This window comes from Hydractinia symbiolongicarpus, chromosome 4 (assembly GCF_029227915.1).
Source record: "Hydractinia symbiolongicarpus strain clone_291-10 chromosome 4, HSymV2.1, whole genome shotgun sequence".
NCBI classification, from domain to species: domain Eukaryota; kingdom Metazoa; phylum Cnidaria; class Hydrozoa; order Anthoathecata; family Hydractiniidae; genus Hydractinia; species Hydractinia symbiolongicarpus.
The window spans coordinates 15,874,676-15,896,691 of NC_079878.1; the positions used below are offsets into that span (position 1 = coordinate 15,874,676).

General features: G+C 35.7%; 4 protein-coding genes across 4 annotated transcripts; 3 read left to right on the top strand and 1 right to left on the bottom strand.

Moving 5' to 3' along the window:
- Positions 1-1,708, top strand: LOC130641579 (uncharacterized). The gene is made up of 2 exons (XM_057448449.1): positions 1-632; positions 794-1,708. The coding sequence occupies exons 1-2, from the start codon at positions 139-141 to the stop codon at positions 870-872; spliced, it is 573 nt and encodes a 190-aa protein (XP_057304432.1). The 5' UTR covers positions 1-138; the 3' UTR covers positions 873-1,708.
- Positions 1,709-5,048: 3,340 nt separating this feature from the next.
- Positions 5,049-9,317, top strand: LOC130642277 (uncharacterized). The gene is made up of 7 exons (XM_057449366.1): positions 5,049-5,081; positions 5,150-5,267; positions 5,557-5,682; positions 6,100-6,552; positions 6,956-7,062; positions 7,228-8,315; positions 8,414-9,317. Exons 1-7 carry the CDS (start codon positions 5,049-5,051, stop codon positions 9,315-9,317), a joined length of 2,829 nt encoding a protein of 942 aa, XP_057305349.1.
- A 2,307-nt stretch (positions 9,318-11,624) lies between these two features.
- LOC130641582 (uncharacterized) lies at positions 11,625-13,087 on the bottom strand. The gene is made up of 2 exons (XM_057448452.1): positions 12,785-13,087; positions 11,625-12,137 (listed from the first exon to the last, which is right to left on the bottom strand). The coding sequence occupies exon 2, from the start codon at positions 12,064-12,066 to the stop codon at positions 11,677-11,679; it is 390 nt and encodes a 129-aa protein (XP_057304435.1). The 5' UTR covers positions 12,067-12,137; positions 12,785-13,087; the 3' UTR covers positions 11,625-11,676.
- A 2,544-nt stretch (positions 13,088-15,631) lies between these two features.
- Positions 15,632-21,396, top strand: LOC130640668 (uncharacterized). The gene is made up of 2 exons (XM_057447188.1): positions 15,632-17,931; positions 20,296-21,396. Exon 1 carries the CDS (start codon positions 16,939-16,941, stop codon positions 17,431-17,433), a length of 495 nt encoding a protein of 164 aa, XP_057303171.1. The 5' UTR covers positions 15,632-16,938; the 3' UTR covers positions 17,434-17,931; positions 20,296-21,396.
- The last annotated feature ends 620 nt before the right edge of the window (positions 21,397-22,016 follow it).

A 22,016-nucleotide genomic window follows, 5' to 3' on the forward strand; every position in this document is an offset into this window, starting at 1 on the left:
GGTCTATAGGCTGGTTCACAGTCATTCGCTGTGGTCGCTCGAATAGGGAGATTTTTAAAAAGTCTATTCGCTGCGAACGGAAGAATGCTGTTCACACTTGGCGCGTAAAATTTAAAATCGTTTACAACCAAAACAAATATGGCGCTTACAGCAAGGCAAATTATTTTATTGCTTTTGTTGCGAAGGCGGATGAAACGTAAAAATACTCGCGTAGCTAAAAGAAGATTCTGGGTTCGTCAAATCTACAAGGAGAGAAAAATAAAAGGAGAATATCATCTCCTGGTTCAGGATCTTAAATTATTTGATAGAGAGCTATTTTTTCGCCACTTTAGGATGACACCCTCCAAATTGGAGGAGTTACTTGGATACGTAGGTCCGTTAATCACCAAGTCATCATTAAAACGCGAAGCAATTAGTGCTAGTGAAAGGCTCTGCGTTACAATGCGTTATCTCGTTACCGGTGACGCACAAACTACTATTGCAGATAGTTACAGAATGGGCAAAAATACTGTTAGTGGAATTGTGAAAGAAACAGCAAATGCAATATGGAAATTCTTGGTAGCACAAGGATTTTTGCAAGCCCCAAGCACAGAGAAGGACTGGATAAAAATTGCGGATGATTTTGAAAAAAGGTAGAATTTTGGAAATTGTGTGGGAGCAATCGATGGAAAGCATGTTGTTATGCAGGCCCCAGCACGTTCAGGATCATACTTCTTTAATTATAAGAAAACCCACAGTATTGTGCTTTTAGCTGTCGTCAACTCGAATTATAAGTACATTTTGGTTGATATAGGGGACGCAGGGAGACAAAGCGACGGTGGAGTCTTTGCATCAAGCCATCTTGGACATGCCATGGAAGAAAATCTACTTAATATTCGTAAATCCAGACCACTACGAAATACCTCAAAAGAATTCCCATTTGTATTTGTTGGGGACGAAGCATTCCCACTAAAAGAGTACCTAATAAAGCCATACGCAAGAGAATTTATCAAAAAGAAAGAGCAAATTGCGAATTACCGTTTGTCAAGGGCAAGAAGACAAGTGGAAAATGTGTTTGGAATTTGGCATCAAGATTTCGCATTTTTCGAAGGCCTATTATTGCCAATGTGGACACTGTTGTTGCAATCACAAAACCTGTTGTTGTGCTTCACAATTTTTTAATGTTTGGTAAAACATTTGATAGCGAGTATTGTCCAGGTGGGTATGCAGAACAAGAGTTGTGGCGTCAGGACATAGAGACAGAAGGGTTACGAGCAATTTCTAAAGCCGGGTCTAAAGAGATTCGTGACGATTTTAGGGATTATTTTTATGGACCAGGGGCTGTACCATGGCAATGGGACCATATTTCACGAACAGTTGATCCATTTGATGAAGATCAATAAGTTACTTTGTAACTTGAGATATGTACGTTGTAATGATTACTATTTTCACAGAAAATTGTTTATATTAACTATATGAACAAAAACTGAGAGCCTAAGTATACAAAGAACATAAAAGGGAAGAAATTTCGGAATTAGGAAAATTTGCTGCAAGGTGAACAGGGTTTATCTGTTAATTCCTGACTTTCCCTGACCAAGTGTAACAAAGTTATTTTCTTCACAATCGCAATGGATAGATAAGCTAAGTAAAGTTAGAATCTCCACCAAGCATTTTTTCTTCTAAAATTTATTCCCTGAAAGTAATGTGACAGCAAAAGTTCCACCATAACATGTTTTAACTTATTTTACTTTAAAAACAAATTATAAACTACTCATCAAATTCATAGTCAATCAACAATTGTTGTATAGCTACTTTCGCTTGCCTATATTTTTTTGGTGGTAAAGAATTCAAAATTGGTACAATGCTCTGAGCAAACGAAAAATCTCCATCTAGATCTTCACTTTTGTTTTGTTGTTTCAGCATGTCAATTAAGGCCTGGTCAACAGAGATAGATAGATAGATAGATAGATAGATAGATAGATAGATAGATAGATAGATAGATAGATAGATAGATAGATAGATAGATAGATAGATAGATAGATAGATAGATAGATAGATAGATAGATAGATAGATAGATAGATAGATAGATAGATAGATAGATAGATAGATAGATAGATAGATAGATAGATAGATAGATAGATAGATAGATAGATAGATAGATAGATAGATAGATAGATAGATAGATAGATAGATAGATAGATAGATAGATAGATAGATAGATAGATAGATAGATAGATAGATAGATAGATAGATAGATAGATAGATAGATAGATAGATAGATAGATAGATAGATAGATAGATAGATAGATAGATAGATAGATAGATAGATAGATAGATAGATAGATAGATAGATAGATAGATAGATAGATAGATAGATAGATAGATAGATAGATAGATAGATAGATAGATAGATAGATAGATAGATAGATAGATAGATAGATAGATAGATAGATAGATAGATAGATAGATAGATAGATAGATAGATAGATAGATAGATAGATAGATAGATAGATAGATAGATAGATAGATAGATAGATAGATAGATAGATAGATAGATAGATAGATAGATAGATAGATAGATAGATAGATAGATAGATAGATAGATAGATAGATAGATAGATAGATAGATAGATAGATAGATAGATAGATAGATAGATAGATAGATAGATAGATAGATAGATAGATAGATAGATAGATAGATAGATAGATAGATAGATAGATAGATAGATAGATAGATAGATAGATAGATAGATAGATAGATAGATAGATAGATAGATAGATAGATAGATAGATAGATAGATAGATAGATAGATAGATAGATAGATAGATAGGGAGATTCACGGGGAGATTAGTTACGGAACTTTGGGGGAGATTCGTTACATTTAGGGGAGATTCGTTACATTTAGGGGAGATTCGTTACGCCGGCCGTAGGGGAGATTTGTTACGTGGATTTTTTAGGGGAGATTAGTTACGAATTAGGGGAGATTAGTTACGGGATCGGGGAGATTTGTTACGCGCGTGCGCATTTCATACTTTTTATTGTCTATTCAAGATGAATGGACGAAAGGTTTGTTGATCCGTTGGCTTTATTTATTATTAAGTTTATGGGTATTTATGTGGCTTATTTTTTTAATTTGTAACAATCTTTACCTTTTATAAAGCTCCCCAATCTTTATTCTTTTAGCTATTTAACTAAATAGCTTCACAAAGAATGAATTTTGGTTTTGCTTTACATAGCTACCTACTAGCTAGGTTAGGTCGTCTTCTTACCATAGTATCAATAATTGTAGCTAGCTATGGCTAAGTAGCAAGCTAATCTAGAGAGCTGCAGCTAGCAATGGCTAGCTAGCTAGCTAGCTAATTGTACTTTTAATGTAGTTACAGTAGTGTTTATAATCTTAATAAGCTAGCTAGAGGAACAACTTTAAAATTTCCCCTTTTTGAATTACTCTTTTACCATCTTGATGGCTTCCCAGCTTTGTGGCGGCTCTACATCTTTTATGGATTAACGCCTTTATGGCCTAATGGAAATGTAATGTTTTCATTTAAGGAATGAAAAATAAGTAAACAAAGTTGGGTTGATCTACAAAGATACAAAACCAGTGGTATGAGCCAGTCACCCCCTTATATCTGTGTTTTATTGGTAATTAGCCTCACTAATTACAGGCACATACCCTGTTAATTCTTTCCAGGAGGGACCACAAAAGTTGTTTATATAGTGTTTAAAGATCCCATTTGAGCTACAGAAATTTTTGTACAACTAGACAACAACCTTTATGTTAAGATCAAATCCATTAACTTTTCGACATAAGTCACATGCTCCGTTGATTAAGCAAATATTACTGTGTTGGTGACTTGTATCAATTTTTGATTTTTTTAACGTCATTTGTACACTAACTTGCGGGTTGTTAGGACGCTAAGAGGGGTGTGTAGGTCATTTTCTTAGTGTAAAAATGACACTTAAAAATCAATATGTGAGTGAGTGAGCGACTTCTTGATTTGCATTCAGGAATTCTTACATCTACGGATTGAATTGTGACATAACTTTTTCTACATGGTAAACTATATACTTAGTACATTCACACTCACAATTGGGTCATATAAACTAAATATTTGTATAAAATACTATCCTAGACAAAAGGGCAGTCAAATAAAATCACGATTTTACCATCCCTGTACGACAAGGGCGTAGACGGATATTTGTTTGTTTATTCAAGGTTGGACAGGCTCTTAAATTTTTTTAGTGGCACAAATAAATTAACAAGTATTTTTTAACATACGTACAGTTTTTAAATTCTTAGATAATTTTTCTAATTAACTTTTTTGTGCTCCTATCAGTGTGTATTTTTAGGTCTTATTAGTGATTAGATTTTACTTTTGTTACACGAATAGTTCTTCTTGAATTTTTAAGAATAAACCCTTTCAGAACTTTCAAAGCATCAATTTTCATTTAAACTCTGTTTTATATATTTTTGAATATTCAGACAACATTTGTTGTATGCCATGTGGTGCATGTTTTTAGGGTAATAAATATACAACTTTTTTACTACATGTGTTGACTTTGACATCTAATGAATAACATTTCCTTACAAGCTAGTTAATGCTAATATGCAAAGTGTTGATACAACACTTCGGAGAAGAAGACTCTAGAATAAAATTTAAAGCTATCCTTGTTATCTTGAAGAATTTTTTTTTATCATACCACATGTTCAAGGTGTATTTTTGTAATTTACATTACTGGTGTGCAAAATTAATTCTCTAGAACAAAACTGTGTTAAGCTGTTTCCCATTATAAATCATTATAATTTAGTTTTGATAGTAAAGATATTTTTTAAATTCTTTATTTTAAAATTCCAATTTTTTAAAAAGTGTAACGTGTTAGCAATGCAGGAAAGTAACGTATCGTGTAAAAAAATTAAATTAGAAAGGCTGCCATATTATTTATTTTATTAAAATATATATATACCAGGTTTAAGCCAAATTTTTAAAATATATTAGTTAAGTATTGCAGTTACAAGACAGGCAACAAAAATTTCTTCATTACCCTTGTATTGATCTCCTTAAGACGATGACAAATGGAAATGCTATTTACGAACCGAAGGTCAGGGCATTATTAAGTTGAATATCGCAGAAGTCGCCGGTGACATGCTTCAAAAATACTTGTCACAGGCACAGTTTAATGCAAAGCGGAACTGTACAGGAAAGTCAATTGAGAGTCTTCGCAGATTAAAGTTGGTTATTCATTTTTCACATGCTTCATTCAATATGGCAGCTTGTTGTGAACATGGTTTGTAAACATTTTGTTGCTAAAATAAATAAGTCAACAAACGAAAAAGAAGCAAATAAAAAGTAAAAAACAATGCTTCAAAAACTCTGCGCTGCCGCTCTCCTGAATGTAATAATTGCACGCCAAAATCATAAGCTAGGCGTGCGATACTGATTGCACACCTGTATTAGTGTAGGCGTACGTACAACCGCACGCGGGTGCAAATATTCATGACCAAGACTGCAACAATGTATTCTACTAATCCAGAATATTATGAAATACTTGTTTTATATATATAATTATTCTTTAGATTATATCATATCAATTATATATATCAATAAAATAAATAAAAACATGTCTGTTATAAGCATTGCAGTTGGTGATGCATTAAAATCATTGAAGTATTGGATTGATCAGGATGCTGATGAATTTTCTGGTAAGCTTTACTTTATCTCATTCCATTTCTGGAAATCTGTTTGAATATTATCTTTTTATATATACATTAATTCTCGGTAAAATTAAAAAAAAACATCATCCACCAACTTGAAATTTTTTTTTCTGATTATGTTAAAAAATTGTGCGACATCATTAAATTTTCATTTTGTAATCTTTCTTGCTAAATTGTGAATTTTACAGGTTTACAAAAAAATTGAAAATTTCAGGATGCATCAGTTCTTGTTTGCCAAGTAGAGATAGTTACTTATTATTCACCTTTGAGTGAAGGTTTCACATCGCAACAGGCATATTTTTTTCTGTTCCCATATATGGTAGTAGCTCTAATTTTCTATATTGCTATTTGTGTAGTACCTTTAAAAAAGTTTTATTATCCCTTATTTTCATTGATTGATTTCAGTTGAAAAGGTTGACGAATCTATGTTGACTAAAATGGATGATATTATTAACGAGATACAAGACAAATCCATAACACAATTTGCAGAGTTGTGTGATAAATATATCCACCAAGTGCTGCTGGGGAAAAGACCAAATTATCGCCTTGATGTCTTCAAACACAAAGTAGTTGAAATTGATGGACAGAGATTGATGCCACACCATTTGATGTACCATAATGTTGAAAGTGGTTATGGTAATTTTAAAGACACCCAATTAGATTCTATGAAGGTGGTCCTTAACAAATTTGTGGACTGCGATAACCAAGAGAGACTTGTTGTGGATGTTTTGCAGTACATAGTGGTGTTGTGGACTACTATTGGTTTTTGCAAAGTTAGCCCTGCAGTGGCACGTTTTTACCTGGCTGAGGGAGGTAAAGATAGAGGCAAAGAAGCTTATGACATGCTCGAGCGGAGATGTAAGAAAACTTGTTGGTTTCAGTACCCTGTTGTGACTAATATCTCGAACCAAAATAGAAATTTACCCATGTCTTTTATGAGTTTGATAATCACTTGTTTGTAGTAGTGTCTGTTTTGAAATTATCTCCACTGAAAAATTGTGAGGATTGCTATTACCTAGAAAAAGTGTCAACGATGTTTGAGGGAATTGTACTTCTCAGAACAATTTTCGTTTTGTGAATTTGGGATTCTTTCTTTAATCGCTTATCACAGTTTTCTTTGTTGATTTAATACTTTATTTCTCAGAATGACACAAAAACAGTTGGTAGTGATTGCTGTCATTTATCATTCTTTTTATTAGAAAAAGCCTGCCAAGACTATTACTGTGAAAATTTATATTTACTTAATGAAATTCTTTTATAGTTATGAAACGATCAAGTATAATAGCAACGGAAGTAAAGAAAAGGGAGAAGGGAAATGACGAGAAAATTGCAGAACAAGAGGGATCTATTAAAACAAATGTTGAGGTGGTAAGAACTTTAATTATTTAGCTCCCTTACTATCGTGACGGACGAAAATTGTAAATAACTTGTATGATGATATGTAATCATAAAGTTCTCAGCTTGCTGTGTAATAGCATCTATAAATATAGATCTATCTATAAAATCCGTACACTTTGTTATTTTTACTCTTAGGGCCAAAAGAGGACGTACAAAAAGGAGAAGAAGATCTGTCCAGAATGTGGGGAAAGTAAATTTAATTTGCCTCGTCACGTGGAAGATAAACACAAATGGACAAAAGCAAAGTCTAAACAGATAGTGATAAGCCATAGTCTGAGAAAGCCCTACAATTGGCACCTTGAAACACCCAGTAGGAAAAAAGGAGGCGCAGATAAAAAAACTTATCCAGACTATCATGTTCCTCGCATATGTCCGTTGCCAACATGTTTGAGAGTGGTAAAAAAAATGTCAGAGCATCTCCAACTCTACCATAAATTGGAGACTAATGAAGAGTATTATGCGTTATTACGTTCCTCCCGTCCCGTTTCCAAAAGCAACGAAGCTCCTCGGGAAGAATCAAGTGTAGATTTTGAGACGAACTTCAACAATCCGGTTACTGAAGCAGAACGCAACGACTGCGAAAGCAGCACAAGCTTTGACAATAATGGCACAATGCAACAGTTTCTGGCGTACCTGATGTCCCCAGATGGTGGGCAACGTGAAAGGAAAAGTTCCTTGCAAGCTGTTAGCGAAGTACGCACAGTGGTAAATGTTTTGGGGGGCCAGCTTATTAATCTATTTAAGAAGAATAAGATCAGAGACGATTTTTTTGTCAATTACTTAGACAAGAAAAGCAAGCCGGCAACCTCCAAGCACTACATGTCTTCGCTAATTTCATTCATGGAATTTGCAGTCAGTGAAGGTTTGGAGTTGCCTGAACTTTGTGTGGATGATTTTATAACCGCGAAATTACGCCTACATAAATGGCGTAAAACTTATAATAAAGTCATCGATGAGCAACGTTGGGACAGAGAAGAAGCTCAAATGGAGCTTTTAGTCAGTCCAGACCAATGGGCAACATTTGAATGCAGCGAATTGGCCAGAAATGCGGTAAAACTGTTAGGGACAGCATCAGAAAGCGAAGTTTTCACCATGTTGGAATACACCAACGTGCGTGATTACTTGATGACTGTTATCGCTTTGCAAAATGCACACAGAGCGGGTGTAGCATCCAATTTAACTTTGGAGGAATTTGGAAAGCGCAAGTTAATATTCTCATTAAGGTAAAGTACCACAAAACAAAAAGTACGCATGGCCCAGCGGTAATTTGCATCCCTGTCCAAAAAGCAAGATTATTGGAATTATTTGTTAAATACCTAAGGCCACAGGTACCTGGACAGGCCAATCAGGTGTTTGTTTCTTGGAATGGAAAACCGTTGGAATCTGGCAGTGTCAGTAAACAAATACACTCCATTTGGACACGCTCTGGAGTTTACGATGGTTTTGAAATGCCAAAAGGGAACATAAACACTACGATAATACGCAAATCCATCACAACTCGCGTCCATGATCAGCAACCAGATAACGCACAGCCTGTAGCTGATTTGCTTGCACATTCATTGTCCACTGCTAAGAAAGTGTATCGCCTTAGAGAGCGCGAAAAGCAAGCCGTTGCAGGAATAAACGTTATAAATTCTGTCTTTGAAAGACCAAGACCAAATTCAACACCATCCAAACCAAACAAGTGGAGCAAAGACGAGGAGGCAAAAGTGTTGCAATACTTTGAAAAAGAAATTGCTGCGCAATACATAAATATTTCGAGGATCAGGGAAAAATTGCCATTACTAGACATCTCTAAATCTGAGAAACAGATTTACGACAAAATTCGTTCCTATTTTATTTACGATGCAGGTACAAGTAGCAACGTTGAAGATCAAGTAAAAGTAAAAGAAAATGCAGCTCTTGAACTTTGTCCTCCCGTTGATCCATCATTTTATCAGCAATCTGAGCATGACGACTGTTCGTCTATCGCGACTGACGTAATACCACCAACAACATCGTCTAATCTTTCCGGTCAGCAGAAATTGTTTGATTCTATTGAAACCAATGAAATCAAAAGTCTTTGTTTTGACATCATAAAAGGTGGTCCAATTTCTGCTGAACGCATACTGGAAAAATTGAGTAAATCAGAAATTGGTAGAGAAATTCTGCAAAAGTATAAAATTATGCAAGTCCAGACCAGGCTGAAATACGAACGCCGAATGTACAGAATGAAAAAACGATAAAACATTTAGTTAATGGGAAACGATATCTTTTTCTTTCTTTTTTCTTTGTTTGTTTTTGTTTTTTGAGCACATAGTTTCTGTGATCGCTACGAAAATTATGTTATCTGTTTTTGATGATATGAGAAAACGTTAAGAAATGTCTAACAATTACCTAAAGTTTGAAAGGTTTTATTGAAATTAGTTCCGTATTTTGTATTAATAAAAAGTTAACGAGTGCTTATTTTATATAAAATTACAACGAGTCTATATTTGATAAAACGATAGTGAGTCTTTATTTGATACAACAACAAGGGCTCATATTTTATTAAACAATAACGAGTTTTTTATTTTTGAAAACGATAAGTTTTTATTACATGTTTTTGAGCCGCTTTTATGTATATTTTTTATGATGCCATGCAAATTTATTAAGTTGAGTCTTTTATTTGTATACCCCATTCTAATAATTATTAGGAGAAACAATCTTGTTAAGTTTACTTGTCGCAATACGTAAATGAAACGCCCAAGAGCTTATACAACCAAAAAAAAAAAATCCCATCGTTTCTAGTATGTGCAATTTTGCGAATAGTGTCAGGATTGCGCGAAAATAAGGTGAACTGTCAGTCAAAGTTTTTCGCCTCATTACTTGCAGCTAGAGTTCCAGCTTGAATGTTATCGTTCCAACATCCAATGGCTTTGACGTACAGTTTCTGGGGTTCCAGTTATAAAATTTCAAATAAATGTTAAGGCGGTAACTCGAGAGAATTAGGTCACTGGAGATTTACTTCCGGGCTTTGTGTTACGGTAGTTATACCGTTTATTAAAATCACGGTTGACTTCATGATTTTCCTAACCCTTATCTTAGCTTTCCAGGTTGTTGCGACGTTTAGAATGCTTATAGCCTACCAATGTAATTACAGTCTATGTTAAGATAACTATTATTGCCAAGATTGATACCTTTTCGATCTATACAACTGTTTTATATATGCTGTAATGCTTAAAATGAATTAGTAATAATGATAATAAATCTCCCTATGTACGTTTCGCCCACGCGTTGTGTGTTTGGAAGAACACGGATCTTACGTCAACAGGACTTATATGGAAACAACATTTAGCACCTATATTTTCGTTGACCGCATTCAATAAAACTACCAGTTTATTATTCGTTTTTGTGCCTTAACAACAAGGCTGTAAATGCCCACCTGCTGTGCTGGCGGCAAAATTCTTTTTATTTTTAACTAACGCCAAACTATTATGAACTCGACAGTCCCAAGTTTAATGTGTGTTAATCAAAACAAGTTTGCAATATTGACAAAAAACGCATGGTTATGGCCTTTTTGCGAAATAATTTTTCGTAACTAATCTCCCCTAAAAGATACAAAATTTATATTGCAATTCTGCGGTCTAAATGACTGTCACAGGTGCTAATTTGTGGTTTTAGTATTGCAGAGTGCTTTGATCTTCCTTCTCAGTGGGTTTTTAATCTTTTTTATTAAAAGCGCAGCAACATAATTAATATCCATGGATCTCCTAAAATTGAGGGAGATTAGTTACGTCAACAGCAAATTTGGGGTACTGTCACTAAACCTTAAATTTTATCCGTTTTGAAAATCCCACTGACATGAATTTTTGCATGATAGTTGCTGAATGATATATCTATACACATACCTAATTTTAAGTTAATTCATCAACAAATAAGGCCGCAAAACACATTTTCAGAAATTAACGATGTCGCGTTTCGTTCCTCCAACGAACTCCTTTCCAAGGTTGCGTTTAGTTACACGAACCCCACTTGACTGTCGTATTCAAAACATAACTCCAAATTAAAAGCAAAGGGATTTTAGTGGATAGTATATTTCTATGCTATTGGGGTGTCTCAACACGACTAAAAATTTTTTTAACTCATTTGGGCCTTATTTAGGCCCAATTTCCGATATAGGGGAGATTAGTTACATTGACAACTTTAAATCGTTATTGCGAAAATTTGAAAGGGATCTTAGGAAAACAATTATTGGGGTTGCAGAAAGCATTGAACAAATTTTTAAAAAAATTAATTAAACTTGCATTTGCGCGGACATATATAGGAAAGATACAGCCTTAATTTACGCGTAGAAAATCTCCCCTAGATGAATCTACAGATAGATAGATAGATAGATAGATAGATAGATAGATAGATAGATAGATAGATAGATAGATAGATAGATAGATAGATAGATAGATAGATAGATAGATAGATAGATAGATAGATAGATAGATAGATAGATAGATAGATAGATAGATAGATAGATAGATAGATAGATAGATAGATAGATAGATAGATAGATAGATAGATAGATAGATAGATAGATAGATAGATAGATAGATGCCATCTTCCCAATTTCCCTCACATGGCTTGGGTTAACCCGGGGCTATGGTAACATTCACTCGCCCATGTTGAATCGCCGTCAAGAGGAATCGAACCCTGGTCTCCCGCACAGAGTACGAGAGCTATAACCACTAATCTACGGCGCCACTCAGAGTTCTGCTTTTGCTGTCTTAGTCGTTTTGTTGGTTTCCCTTCATCCGAAGTACTGCCTGCACTAAGGATTTGCCTTGATGTTTCTGGCATAGAACTTGGGGGTGGAGTGAAAAGGTCTGCTTCAGATTGCGACTCTTCTGAATTTGTAACATTACTAACTGTGTGTCGATTTGAAACATTATCATGCATGAAAGACAGTTGTTCAAATAATTTGCATTTTGGAAGTGTTGCACCTGCTGCACCTGATCGTGACATTCTTAGTCTTTTCTTTATACATTTTGTGTAGTTATCTTTTAGGTTTTTCCATACCTTGCGTAGATAGTCAACTAAAAAAATGAAACAAGTCCACGGTATAGCACAGCATGATATTAACTATAATAGCCAAAGTCACACTGACATTGCTCATATTTTAGATAAAATTGATAGTTTATTATAATTGTAGAGTTGCAGAGTTTCATATGTACGTCGCATCCATGACAGACAAGAAAAGAAGGACTACATAGGGAAATTATTTTTGCTTAATATCTGTAATCCTTGTGGTTAGTTTTCATATTTTTTGATGAACAATTGACACATCACTTCATGTTGAAAAACTCATAAAATCCAAGTTACTACTCTTCCTCAACTAAGTATATGTGTATTCGATCAAACAAGAATTGATATGTTGGGTTGTACAACAAGTCTATTTTAACATTGATTTGGACCACCCCATGTTTTATCTTACCAGGTTTACGGCCTTTTGTCCTTTCTACCCAAGCACGAAAAATCAAAATTTGAATGTGAGTGACCTAATTAATACTTATTTCAAGGTGACTTCGGCTAAAGAGCTATATACTACACAAAAGTGTGACAGACATGCTCCAAAATTATTTTCTTTAAAAATAAATGCATGTGTGTTTTAGGAGGAATATTAGCTAGCTAGCATAAATTTTATAGAATAAATAGAAGGTACAATAGTCCCAACCATTCTCACCGCCAAAAGTTTCTGATATGGCTGTCCATGCTTGATTTTTTTTATTTGATCTTTAAAACCTCTACATTTTGTATCCCATAAGCATTGATATTCTCTGATGCATTCTACAAACAATTCTTCGCTGAATTCATTTTTATCTTCAGGGGGCTGATTCTTATCTTCATGGGACCCATTAGTAACTCCAACCACAGTTTCCTGATATTTTCCTCAAAAGCTAAAGGCTGTTGCTGTAACAAAGTCATTAGTTCTTTGTAATTAATTGTTTGCTGCTGCTCCATTTTTGTCCCCGGTGTTTTTATTTTTAGCTGCAATTTTGATTTTGATTTTTGCAACTCAGCAAAAAATACGGCATCTGATTGGTCGATAATACTCATTCGCCGTGGTAGTTGAACAAGATTCAACTACTGCGACGAATGCTGGCGAATGAGCGAAAATTACGTAGTATACTAAAAATAGATTTTGCGCATGTGCAGATGCATGGTCGCTTATTCGTTCGACTACGGCGAATGAAGTGTGAACCGGCCTTATGACACAGAAACGAGATGGAATTTCAGCAAGTCATTCTAAATTGGCGAAAAAAGAATTCTCTATCAAATAGTCGCATGTCATTTACAAGCAGGTGGTATCCTCCTTTCGTTTTCCTCTCCAAATAAATTTGCGCACCCAAAATCGTCTGGCTTTCTCCTTCTTAGCATATTTTCCTCTGAATCGTCTTCTAAAAAGCAAAAGAATTTTAATTTGCCTTCCAGTAAAAGCCATCTGCATTCATAATTTAGAAAAATACTTCATCGCGTGTTTGACATGCTTGTTCCGATATTCAGCCATTTTTGCGACTCATTCGCGCTACCAAAGAGAATGAGTGGAAACTGGCCTTAACGTCCAAGCGGAGCAGATTTGTAACGCTGGAGAGGACGCGTCTCACAACAACCATGTTTGGACAAACGTCACCATCTAAGCACTTTCGTACAAAAATGATTGTTTTCATGTTTTCGGTGGATGGCGGTTTTTGTTTGATAATCTGCTCTATATACACATTGTTCCAATGGTCTCATTTTGGAAAACTGTGTTCTTGTGAGATGCAGCTTTACCGTGTTTGTATACGTCAATATTGGAAGGATAGGAAATACGTAAATTTACATACGTAAATACTGCAACCTGGGGGAAATAAGATCGAAGTTTTACCATTATATAAATGCGATTTGTATATACCTTTTTTGTATGATTATTTAGAGTCTAAGTTTTGTCGAGCATGTGTCCAATGTAACAGGCGTGTCCATGTAAAATATGCGCATCTATCTAAGTGTTCTTAACCACTTGATTTCTGTAGCTACCATTCTCCGGTGAGAACACGCGGATGAGCTGCAATTCTCTATGAAGTTCCAGAACGCATCACCTCTGTTTTCAACTTAACGTGATCTATCCCAGTTAACGGAGTTAATTGGGATAGATAAAAAGGATTCTGGATGGTCAAATAAAATCTTAACATTTCTGTTGTTTTCCTTCCCACTGCATCACACTTCCAAACATGCTCTATAATATAAGTCCAACATCATTTTATACCTCAGGGCTCAGGTTTCCTTTAAATCCCATGGATAAATCCACTTAGATCGGGGTGACCCATTCACAAAAAAAATATTTTGTTGCATTTATTGAATAGAATTTAAAATGCTGACCAAAGCAACAAAATTACGCTTACTAGGACCTGCTGTTTAGAATTGAGTAAAAGTACCTGGGTAGTTGAAAAGTTGGGTATAGTATAGTAGGGTAGTTCGGCGAGTTGGCACCTACCATTTTTGTTTTTATGAAGAAGCCGTCTGGCCGAATGAAGGAGATTGATGTTGTGTATAAGATTCTCACTATTCAAGACTGAACTCGCTCGACAATTAACGCTTAGTCTTAGTCGTAACTTTCCAGCACAAAGCGTGAAAAACTGGGGCTAATCTTTTTCGTAGGGCCTAGGAACGAATTTGACGAATATGGCATGATCACCTGATAATTCAATTTTGCTAGAAAATCATCTTGATATTATGTTGACGGTAAACAAACAAGGATAAAACAATGCATTCAAGCGAGTCATTATGGTCAGAAGAAATATGTCAGTTTCGTGCCTCGTGTTTTTCCTTTTCGCCTTCAATCTTTGAAAACCTCACGGTTTTACAAATCGTACCATTATAATTGTTCTTAATATTAATTCGATATACTCAACACCCGGGAAGAAAATATTTCCTGGACATGAGAGCGCCATTTTCGTATATGCATTTGATTTCCGCCAGCGAAGGCGGTATCTTTAAAATCGCCCGAGGCGATAGATAGATAGAGACAGAGCAGCCAGGCGGGACGCTGCTAAATTTCTATATTCTTTATTTTAATCTTTGCCCATTTAATGGCCAAGCTGAACAGAGTTTACGTACTCTTCGTGTGGCCAGAACATTCTGTGTAAAAGTGCTAACAATTTGTTGTTCGCCCCTTGCTGGTCTGGTTGGTCGTTGTAGCTCTTTTGACGTAGCTGGGGAGCTAAACAGTATATATTCTTTAAATTCGTGTATTTTATCAGGTAAGAATTATTTTATATGTAAGTGAGAAAAGTGTGCTGGCTAGCTAGCTATCTCAATTTTTGATGCTGACTAAGGTCTCCCTTTGATTGGTGCTGATATGGGAATTCTACATCACACCCCATGCATCTTTCCATTAAAGAAGAATTTTGACCTGTGGTTAAAAGGGGCGACTTCAAGGGCAAAACAGACAAGATTTTCTGGATATGTCTGATGTATATTTTACCTTGACCAAAAACGGTTTTCAATGTACGTGCCGATATAAGTTCTTTCAAAGCAGGCTGGAGAAGTCTGCAGTTTGGTACACATTTTATGTACTCAATGTTACTATCATTATAGGTGAGATAAACAATAAAGTGTGGAATCGCCGTTATTGCTGATATAGTTTGGTTGAGTGATTGTTTATATCACAGTCAAGATTTCTATTGTTATATGTTGTTGAAGACAGCCCTTGTTTGTATTGACTTGTGTGACTATTGTTGTGGAAGACAGCTTCCGTTGATATTAATTATTGTTATCTTGTTTGTTAACATCGGTTGTATATTAGGACTTTAATGGTGAAACAATTACAACAGAGACTGATAGTGGTATTCTATTCAACATTGGTAGCAGAGGAAAATGTCGAAATCGATACCACTCCCGGAGTTTACCGAATGCATGAGCTGGACAGACTACAAGAAAGAGATTAAGATATGGCAAGCTTTGACAACGTTGGATGCAGAAAAACAAGGACCCTGTTTATATCTGTCACTTAAAGGTAAAGCAAGAGAGACAGAACTAGATATTGACAACATCAAAGGCGAAAACGGTGTTACCTTGATACTGGAAAGACTATATGAATTGTACTTAGAAGAAACATTCCAAAGACCAGAGAATATAAAAATGAAGGACTACCTAGTGAAATTTGAGTAGCTGTACAAAAAGACAAAGATCATAAAACGGACGGTGTTTTGGCATATCGTGTATTGAACTCAGCTAACCTATCAAATGACTCTTTGTCGAGCAACCATGGCTGATCTGAAATATGATGAAATGGTTAAACAGCTGAAAAGATTATTTGCGGATGCAATCACCTCGGCTCCAGTTGGCGCTCAGTCAATGTCTTCCCAATCTAAAGAAGAGCCTGTATTCTTTAATGACAGCAACGATACTAGTTCTTAGTATTACGGCGATTTCGGTCGACGAAATTGGTATCGAGGAAATGGGGGCAGAAGAAGAGGGAGCTACAATCCACAACAGAAGAAAGGAGGAAGTGATAACCAAGGGATTTTGAACCCTTTGGATAGAGATGGAAATGTAACAAGATGCAGAATTTGTGATGGCAATATCATTGGCAAAACGATTGTTCAGTAAAGTGGAAAGGTCCAGATAAAACACTTTGTTTCAAAACACTACCTCACGACATTACCCCTCACAAAGAGAAGAAAATTGATTGAAAACAGCCCTAAAGCAAAAACAGTTTTCTCCTGTTTAAACACTGCCATCCCGTCAGAGAAGGACATAATAAAGCTTCATCGTCAATTTAGTCATTGTCATGAAAGCAGGTTAATAAGGTTAATTGATTCTTCAAAGGTTTGGAGGAATACAGACCAGATATCGAAGATGGTCAAGGAAGTGTCCGAAAATCGCGATGTTTGCAAAAGATTTATGAGGCGAAAACTCAGACCGTTAGTCAGCATACCTTTGGCTTCTGAATTCAATCAAATTGTTTCCATGGATTTGATCACCTATGAGCAAGGCATCTGGATTTTACATTTGATCGATTTGTTCTCCAGGTATTCTGTGGCATGCGTGAGAAATTCCAAGAAACAAGTTGTAATGATTGATGCGATTATGACAATGTGGATAAGCTACTTTGGCCAACTAAGAAGGTTTTTAGCTGACAATGGTGGAGAATTTTTGAATGAAGATTATCCGGAAATGTGTGAGATGTTTAATATTGAAGAAGCAAAAACTGCAGCTGAAACCCCTTTGTTAAATGGTATATGTGAAACCCACAACACTGTCGTCAAAGAAGCAGTCAGGAAAACGATGGAAGACTCAAATTGTAGTTTGGAAACGGCAGTTGTTTGGGCAGTAAGTGCAAAGAATTCTTGAGTGGACATCAAAGATACAGTCCAAATATTTTCGTGTATGGCAACAGAGCGAAACAAAGTTTTGTGCGTATATGTGTGACTGCAGTTGAAATGGGTATGTTTTTCTTATCCGCTATCATTTCCGAAAGCCGACTGTAAAAAGTAATGCATTCGCGACCCATGCTTCCGTGAATTGAAAATATAAGCGGCGTGAAACTGCCATTATCAACACTCAAAATTCTACAATTGTAATTTCTTTTCTTCTCGTTCTCGTTTGAAATGAAAGATTGCTGTAAAGTTTGGTTGCTATACCTCGAGGCAGTGGGGTCAAAAACCCTTACGTCAAAAATGCATGCTGGCCGTTTATCCAAAAATCACGAGCACGAATGTCCGGTCTACAATCATCACCGGTCTTTACACTCTTTAAATCGAAACGTTCTCCAGTCAGCGGTAGCAAATTCGGTTCCAACTGTACGTCATGACAAACATCCTTGAGTAACTTTGATGTGAGGTCACGAATGTCGTTGTGACGTCTCGTAACAAAGCCACCCATCTTACACTTCATGCTGTGTTCAACGTCAAATCGAGCTCCACAAACGCAACTGCTGGGTAAGTTGGGAATGCTCCAATTGTAGCGTAAACGCATAGCATCTCAAAACTCTTGCTTGTTGAGATAAAAACCTTGATTAGTGATTGGCAATACATTGAGCCAATTGGAGACTCCATTTTGTTGGTTAATGTCGTTTACCTTAACTTGCTTCACCGTCATTTTATTTCGGCAAAGGGCCAGATTCTCTTTCTGGATATCCAATTTTAAAGTTCTTACTTGTTCTTTAGCTGCTTTTGTTTTTCCAACATCGTAGATACCGTCAATGTCTTGCTTTTTGATAGAATCAACAAGACTTTAGGATAGTTTTGAGTACGTGAGAAAATAGTTAAAATAATATCGCAAGCGCGTGATTCAAGGAGTTAGCCTGGTACGGTCGCAAACGGGTGGGATATTCCCGAGTTTGTGCTTTAGCGCTGCCCATTTCAAGACTGGGATATCTCCCAGTAATAAGAACATCAAGAAGCCCTGCGGCTTGCAGATTTCCGCCTTAAGCAAACATGTTGGAAAGTAATTATATGCGTTGCGATCGAGGACAGTATTAATTTAAAAGTTTAAAATGCAAAAATAAATAAAGGAGGTTAAAAACACGAAGAAAAAAGTTGTTTGAAGTCGTCTGTAAAGATTTTATGTTCCATAGGTTGTTTTTTTCAAATCAGAGAGAGAGTTTAAGCCTGATTGCATCGTGATCACTGAAATAGACAGTTTTAACGAAGGTCTCGGCATTAAAAGTATTTAAAACATTCTCACGGATATAGACATGGTCAATAAGTGGGTCACGACTTGTTTATATTCAGTAAGAAAATCAAGGAAATAGTTTTCATCGCTAAATGCTTTCACATAAAAATCTTCGAGTATAATATCAGCGGTTTCATTTCCCAAAAAATATTGAATAAGGTAAAATGACTCATCTCTTTTGAGGGAATTTTTACGATATAGAAGCAAAACATTAACGGACAGATAGGTACTGTTCATCAGTTGAAAACCGATAGCTCAGGAAATGTAACAAGAATATATTTGAAAATAGAAAGCATATATACTGGACTTAAGCTATGAGAACAGATCCATATGCTATTCAAGAAAATGTTGTTCTAATTAATAGAGTAGAGAAAGAAATCAAATTTAACAAACATCTTCACCTTGTATGACACGGCTGCAATTCCCACTAATGCTGTCATGGGCCTGCACTGTTCACAAGGTTCAAGGAAAAATATATCAAATATATTCTTGTTACATTTCCTGAGCTATCGGTTTTCAACTGATGAACAGTACCTATCTGTCCGTTAATGTTTTGCTTCTATATCGTAAAAATTCCCTCAAAAGAGATGAGTCATTTTACCTTATTCAATATTTTTTGGGAAATGAAACCGCTGATATTATACTCGAAGATTTTTATGTGAATGCATTTAGCGATAAAAACTATTTCCTTGATTTTCTTACTGGATATAAACAAGTCGTGACCTCGCCAACTCATATATCAGGTTCACTTATTGACTATGTCTAAATCCGTGAGAATGTTTTAAATACTTTTAATGCCGAGACCTTCGTTAAAACTGTCTATTTCAGTGATCACGATGCAATCAGGCTTAAACTCTCTCTCTGATTTGAAAAAAACAACCTATGGAACATAAAATCTTTACAGACGACTTCAAACAACTTTTTTCTTCGTGTTTTTAACCTCCTTTATTTATTTTTGCATTTTAAACTTTTAAATTAATACTGTCCTCGATCGCAACGCATATAATTACTTTCCAACATGTTTGCTTAAGGCGGAAATCTGCAAGCCGCAGGGCTTCTTGATGTTCTTATTACTGGGAGATATCCCAGTCTTGAAATGGGCAGCGCTAAAGCACAAACTCGGGAATATCCCACCCGTTTGCGACCGTACCAGGCTAACTCCTTGAATCACGCGCTTGCGATATTATTTTAACTATTTTCTCACGTACTCAAAACTATCCTAAAGTCTTGTTGATTCTATCAAAAAGCAAGACATTGACGGTATCTACGATGTTGGAAAAACAAAAGCAGCTAAAGAACAAGTAAGAACTTTAAAATTGGATATCCAGAAAGAGAATCTGGCCCTTTGCCGAAATAAAATGACGGTGAAGCAAGTTAAGGTAAACGACATTAACCAACAAAATGGAGTCTCCAATTGGCTCAATGTATTGCCAATCACTAATCAAGGTTTTTATCTCAACAAGCAAGAGTTTTGAGATGCTATGCGTTTACGCTACAATTGGAGCATTCCCAACTTACCCAGCAGTTGCGTTTGTGGAGCTCGATTTGACGTTGAACACAGCATGAAGTGTAAGATGGGTGGCTTTGTTACGAGACGTCACAACGACATTCGTGACCTCACATCAAAGTTACTCAAGGATGTTTGTCATGACGTACAGTTGGAACCGAATTTGCTACCGCTGACTGGAGAACGTTTCGATTTAAAGAGTGTAAAGACCGGTGATGATTGTAGACCGGACATTCGTGCTCGTGATTTTTGGATAAACGGCCAGCATGCATTTTTGACGTAAGGGTTTTTGACCCCACTTCCTTTGAGGTATAGCAACCAAACTTTACAGCAATCTTTCATTTCAAACGAGAACGAGAAGAAAAGAAATTACAATTGTAGAATTTTGAGTGTTGATAATGGCAGTTTCACGCCGCTTATATTTTCAATTCACGGAAGCATGGGTCGCTAATGCATTACTTTTTACAGTCGGCTTTCGGAAATGATAGCGGATAAGAAGAACATACCCATTTCAACTGCAGTCACACATATACGCACAAAACATTATTTCGCTCTGTTGAGATCCGGTTTAATATGTTTAAGAGGTTCGAGAAGTTTGTATAAAAAGTTCGATGTAGGAGATGATATTGTTAAATCATTAGTTAGGAATATGTTGTGTTATGTCGTAATTTAGTCCCTCGTCATATAATGTTCTAGTTGTTGTTGTAAAATTATGTGTAGTTTATGTGTTTAATAAACTATCCTAAATCAGTGTTTTGTCAGACGATTCAATTGTTAACTCGAATATTCACTATGCAAACACAGGGTAGCTCTCAGGAAATCAGCTCTTAGGTAAATAACTCTCTTGCTGTCATTCACTCAGTACGTGCTTCTTTTCACCAAGATCATAGTAAATTTGGAAGTACTTGAGGAATTCAGTGATTTGCATGTTGTTTTTCCAAGTTCAAGCGTGTCAATATCTGGAATTCAAATGACTTGGAATATGTCATTAAACAGGGTGATACACTTTACAAGTCCATAAATACTTCATTATTTTATCAACCCTCGACCTTCCTAGGACGGTCAGTGTTCACAATGCTGTAGTAGAACTTGATTTCAACCAAGACATGTTTGGAACACTAACCAGGGATAATGATACATTAAATGACTTAATAACATTTTTATGTTCAGACCAAGATCACGATGGTAGAATATTTATCTGTGAAGGTTACTGTATATCATTATTTAATGCATCTTGTAATCGATTCAGGGCTATTTTTCTCATAGCCATGATAGCAATGGAGAACCAACTCCTAATGGAACGTCTATCATCTCACATTTTTCTAGTTTACGAGATCTGGCATCCTACTTTGCAACAATTGTTCTAACATGTCTGCTATTGACGAATGTCAAAAAAGAATTCTAATGTTGTAACAGTGACAAAAAAATACTTTTACAGCCGTAAAGTATGATGTGTTGATCCGATTAGATATGCTCAAGATAATAATAGATGTTTCTATTAATAACAAAATTATGTTTGTTAAGAAGCTTTTATCCGAAATGTTCACAATAACGTTAAATATGGATAATATGACACCCTATGATTTGAAACTCTTTACCGAAAATTCTAAAGCCGATGATACAAGCGATGAATAGGTGTCGTATCGAACAAACTTTATGATTGGTAATGTTCATCCCTGTCAATTTTGACCAATAAGCAGCCATTTTTGTAAAGTCGCAAGTCTTAGAAATCGTCCTGGTTACGGACGAAATT

Bases quoted from the DNA above. Each gene is read 5' to 3' on its own strand.
- LOC130641579 (XM_057448449.1), top strand. From the start codon at position 139: ATGGCGCTTACAGCAAGGCAAATTATTTTATTGCTTTTGTTGCGAAGG. The intron at 633-793 runs GTAGAATTTTGG...TGGTTGATATAG, and splicing joins GCGGATGATTTTGAAAAAAG to GGGACGCAGGGAGACAAAGC.
- LOC130641582 (XM_057448452.1), bottom strand. From the start codon at position 12,066: ATGTCACGATCAGGTGCAGCAGGTGCAACACTTCCAAAATGCAAATTA.
- LOC130642277 (XM_057449366.1), top strand. From the start codon at position 5,049: ATGACAAATGGAAATGCTATTTACGAACCGAAG. The intron at 5,082-5,149 runs GTCAGGGCATTA...TACTTGTCACAG, and splicing joins ATGCTATTTACGAACCGAAG to GCACAGTTTAATGCAAAGCG. The intron at 5,683-6,099 runs GTAAGCTTTACT...GATTGATTTCAG, and splicing joins GGATGCTGATGAATTTTCTG to TTGAAAAGGTTGACGAATCT.
- LOC130640668 (XM_057447188.1), top strand. From the start codon at position 16,939: ATGGTCAAGGAAGTGTCCGAAAATCGCGATGTTTGCAAAAGATTTATG.